We start from the raw sequence: 5,210 nt of genomic DNA, 5'->3' as shown, positions 1-5,210 counted from the left end.
AATAAAGCTAAATCTGAAATATGCTTTTTAAATTCAAATACTCTCAAAGTCCAAGGGTTTAAAATCATTAAAAAAAGTGAAATTAATTTTCTAGGTTCACCTTTAAGCAGTTTTTCCAACTGTGAGGTGTTCGTGGAAAAATTTTTCGAAGGCTTATTAGGACTTGAAACTATTTTAAACGAAATTCCTTCACACCAGAGCTTTTTTCTTTTAAAAATTTTTTTATTTTACCAAAGATTTTACATATTTTTAGATCTTCTTCCTTTTTTTTAAATAATGAAATTATTAATCGTGTTCATGAATATTTTAGAAGTTTATTAGAAAATATTTTAAATATTAAATTGGAAGATTTTAATTGGGGTTTCTCACAATTACCCTAAAATGGGTGGTTTAGATTTATATCCTTTAAATATTATCATTTTTGGCATCGCGTTTGATGAATAACGCTGTGATATCTTCTTTTATCTCTCCTAAAGATAACCTTTTAAACTTAGACTTGACATCCTGGGTACCTTTAGCTCCACCTGAAGCTGTCTTACCCACAATCTTAACACACCAATCTATTTTCGAACCTTTAATTAAAATTTTTTTTAAAGTATATTCAACTATTACAGAATGCTGACTGTACTAGTGGTTATGAATGGTTGGAAGCATTACCAAGTCATAACGGTAACCTCTTATCAGATGAACAATTAAGAGTTGTCATAGGCCATCGACTTGGATGTAACATTGTTCAACCAAATACATGCATCAAATGTAAAATATTAGTTGACTCCAAAGGGAGACATGGTCTAAATTGTATATATAGTCAAGGCAGGCATGTAAGGCATGCAGCAATTAATTTAGCTATTAGCCGTTCTCTTACCAGGGCCCGAATACCAAACATCCTGGAGCCTATAAATTTATCATTAGATGATGGCTTAAGACCAAATGGCTTAACTTCCGTGCAGGCGCGTAACCAATGGGGGGGGGAAGGGGGAAATTTCCCCCCCCATCGCAAATTTGACTATTTTCATAAATATCATTTTAATCTAATAAAAATTTTACCCCCACCCCCCAGACCCCCCCCCCCCTACCCACACAAATCAAAATTTTACAAATATTTGAATATTAATTTTCCAACATATTATTCAAAAATATTAATAAAATGTAAAAATATTTAGTCAAAGAGATTGAAATCAAACGATAATTTATAAATAAGGCTGAGCATGAAAAAAAGTAATGTGTCGTTAGCAGCGATATCATTATTGAATTCAATTGATCAATCAGAGTTTATCATTGCTGCTAGTTGCATCAATAAATTATTTTTAGCTCACTACTTTGTAGAAATTTACAAAAACCAAATTTAGATTTGGTTCAAGTTATTGATTTGGCGGAAAATATACATGAACAGGTAGATACAATAAGAATGAATGTAGATAAATATTTTCATAATATTTATCTAGACGTTGAATCGAAGGCTAAATTTTATGATATAATACTAATTAAACCTCGTCTAGCACCTAGGCCATTTTTGAGATGAAAATAAATATTGGCTCAACTGAAGAATATTCTAAAATATCCATTTTCATCCCATTCTTAGATACTTTTTTATAGCAAATAAAAGTACGGGTTTTAGATAAAAAACAAGTCTTTAGCAATCTTCAAGTTTTATTACCCAAAGATCCTTCTTCATTTTCTAATGCCACTATTGGTAAAATTAAATATTTAGAAAAATTTTATTCCTATGAGATTGATACTGAAATAAATTTAATCAGTGAATTCGAATTGTGGTATAAATATTTATACGTTTAGCTATTTTACCTGAGCATGCTATTGATGCGCTCAATCGGTGTAAAGAAACCTTGGCTCAATTTCCTAATATTTCGAAGTTGTTTTATATTCTTGCATGTTTGCCTATTACAACATGTACGAATGAAAGGACTTTTTCCAACTTGAGAAGGTTGAAAACATATTTACGAAGTACTGAATCTCGGCTAAATGGGTTAGCTCTGTTAAATATACACAGAGATTTGGTTCCAAAGACAAACGAAATAATTAAAAATCTTGTATTTGATAAGAAGTTAAAAAAAACTTGTTAATTTAATTATTTTCTTTATCTGGACATTCCATCTGAAGGTTCTTCGTTAGACAACTCATCCACTGATTCCGAAGATGATTATGAATCGGATACACGTTACCAAATTGATAGTGATGATTATGAATCGGATACACCTTATCAAATTGAAATTGATGACAATTCTGAACAAGATGCGTATGATCAATCTGCTACAAACCATAATAATCCTATCTGGTCCAAGAAATATTCTTCACAACCAGCATTAGAATTTGATAAAATATCAGGTCCAATATCATCTTTAAAAACGGACCCATTGTATCCATCAGATATATATAAGAAATTTATTAATGATTCTCTAATAAATACAATTACATTCAATACCAATTTATATGCCCAACAAAAAAATATTAAATATCAACCAACTAATCCTACAGAAATAAGAAAATTTTTATGTCTTCATATACTCTTTGGAATTAAAACTATGGCAAATTACAAAGATTATTGGAGTTCTAAACCAGAATTCCATGACAATTTTGTTTCATCCATAATGAAAGTAAAACGTTTTATTTGGCTTATGGCCCACATCCATATAAATGACAATATCTTAGAACCATCGAGAAATGATGAAAATTATGATAAATTATACAAAATAAGACCATTCATTGATAATATCCGTTCCTCTTGCTTGAAATATTTTCTTCCCTCGGAATATCAAGCAATTGACGAAGGAATGATTAGGTTCAAAGGCCGTATAGGATTTAGGCAATACATGCCTAAGAAACCCACGAAACGCGGTTTCAAGGTAATGTGTAAATTTTGTCATTATTTATTTCGGCTAAACTATATTTTTAGGTTTGGATGAGATGCGATAATTCAGGATATATGAATGATTTTAATATCTATGTTGGGAAAAATAAAGAGGTTGAAAGTAATCTTGGTTATAATGTTGTAACAAAGTTTTGTGAAGGACTTCAAAATCATAAAATATTTTTCGATAATTATTTTACGAGTTATACTCTAATGGCCGATTTAAAAAAGAAAGGTATATATGCTAGCGGAACACTAAACAAAAATAGGAGATACTTGCCCATAAAGAATATGGAAACAAAATTAAAAAGAGGTGAGTTTGACTGGAGAAGTGACAAAAATAATATAAGTATAATTAAATGGCGAGATAATCGTGACGTATTTATAATGTCCAATTATATTGATCCGAGATCAGTGGATACTGTGAAGAGAAAAAATAAAAAAGGGGAAGTTTTTGACGTAAAATGTCCAATAATGATAAAGATGTATAATAAATATATGGGGTCTGTTGACCATTTCGACCATTTAAAGTCTTTATATGAAATTTCGCGAAAGTGGCGAAAATGGTGGCTACCAATATTCTTTTGGCTGATAGATGCGGCGATTATCAATTCATTCATAATATACAATATTCTTACAGATAATAAACTCTCATCGAAAGAATTCCGAAGACAAATAATTGCTAGCGAATTGGCATACTGTAAAAATGTTAATAGGGATGATAATATTCATAATGATTTACATTTAAAAAAACTTTATTAAATATAATATACCTAACTTGAAATAATAAAAAAGAGGCTTGTAATATCCTATCCATAAGCACGAATTAGTAAATAATAGTTAAAAATAGAAATATAATTATTATTAAATTATTCATAATTTAATAGAATAGCTAAATAAGACCCGGCCGAAGGCCGGGGAAAGCTGGCCGAAGGCCAGGTAAAGGGGTTTGGGGGCGAAGCCCCCAAAAATTTTTACCCCCTATAAGAAAATCCTGGATACGCCACTGCTTCCGTGCCTTGGTCTTTAGGAAATCCTTAATTTGGGACTTCACATGCGTATCTTCTTTCCCAAAAAATTTAAATTCTAATCCGGTTGATATAGCCGAGAAAAAAAAATTAAAATATTCTAAATTCACAAATTATATTTTTACACCGATCGTTATCTCTTCACTTGGACATATGACAAGCGGAACTTTAAAGTTCTTAAAAATCATAGGGGATAAGACAAGAGCCCTTACATCAGAACCAAAAGAATTCTATTTTTTAAAACAAAACCTTCAAATCACTATTTTAAAATATAATTACTCATGTTTTTTGGGAACTTGTAGTCCCACCTCCGTTTTTATATAATATTGTTTTATTTTATTTTATATTTGATATGTTAATTTTAATTTATTTCTATATATATTTTTAATTTAAAAATAAATGACATTAGTATTTAAAAAAAAAACATATAAATAAATAAATAGAAAGAAAGAAAATTTATTTATAACATTCAGTATTTTTTTACATAAGAGTAACGCGGGTAGCCATAATTTTGGAAATTTTAACAAAAAATAAAGTGGGGTTTCCCCTAGAATTAATTATCATCCAAATAGATATCGCGGGTGAATGATCGATAAAACTACTAGTTATAATTTTAATTATGGTTAGCCCGACCTAATTGGGCGTTTGCGTTTGGTTATGCAAAAACGCAAACAATGCATTTTGAGCGGTATCTTGCTAATTGATCACAATTTATTAACAATTAATAAAAACGTAAACTGGTTTGCTTTTTCTTTTTTGAAAACGCTCAATTAGTTCGCACACTATAATAGCGTTTAATATATGATACCTCACTTAAGATTCTAGGATGATTAATTAAAATCTTTTCTTTCTAAACCAACTAAACTAATGTATAAGAATTGTATATCATTTATATATTTTTTTAAACTGTTAAGAAGAAGAATAATAATTATATATATATATATATATAATATACTTCATTTATTTCATTTGACAGTGCTGATAAATCGAAAGTATTGGATAAATCATCATATAAAAATGGGTTGTTGCTTCTTTTCCCACCGTTCGGGCAATTAACTATGTAACAACTTTCGCTGTAAAAACTAACAATTATCACATAAACAATGAACGTTTTTGCGGAATAAATTTTAGGTAATAAACTCCAGCCCATTTATAATTAATGATTTTATTTTGATTATAATATTTAGAAAAATATGTCAATTTTTAGTAACAAGTTAAAAATTGAAAAATATATTTAGAACAATCAATTAAAATACTATGATAATAATAGATAAAAAAAAATTAAAAATATTTAATTTCTAGAAATTACAACTTTA

At 29.0% G+C, this 5,210-nt stretch overlaps 1 protein-coding gene across 1 annotated transcript; it reads left to right on the top strand.

Moving 5' to 3' along the window:
- The first annotated feature begins 436 nt into the window (after positions 1–436).
- LOC135929710 (piggyBac transposable element-derived protein 3-like) lies at positions 437–3,628 on the top strand. Its single transcript, XM_065466414.1, has 4 exons — positions 437–508; positions 615–954; positions 2,119–2,861; positions 2,912–3,628. Exons 1-4 carry the CDS (start codon positions 437–439, stop codon positions 3,626–3,628), a joined length of 1,872 nt encoding a protein of 623 aa, XP_065322486.1.
- Positions 3,629–5,210: the final 1,582 nt, after the last annotated feature.

The sequence above is a fragment of the Gordionus sp. m RMFG-2023 genome, chromosome 5, assembly GCF_954871325.1.
Source record: "Gordionus sp. m RMFG-2023 chromosome 5, tfGorSpeb1-WG-v2, whole genome shotgun sequence".
NCBI lineage: Eukaryota > Metazoa > Nematomorpha > Gordioida > Chordodea > Parachordodidae > Gordionus > Gordionus sp. m RMFG-2023.
Note: the sequence above shows the minus strand (reverse complement) of the source record. Positions and strands in the feature narration are given on the sequence as shown.

Coding starts and splice junctions, on each gene's coding strand:
- LOC135929710 (XM_065466414.1), top strand. CDS start 437: ATGAATAACGCTGTGATATCTTCTTTTATCTCTCCTAAAGATAACCTT. Junction 955..2,118: donor CTTAACTTCCGTGCAGGCGC/GTAACCAATGGG, acceptor TTCCATCTGAAG/GTTCTTCGTTAGACAACTCA. Junction 2,862..2,911: donor CCACGAAACGCGGTTTCAAG/GTAATGTGTAAA, acceptor CTATATTTTTAG/GTTTGGATGAGATGCGATAA.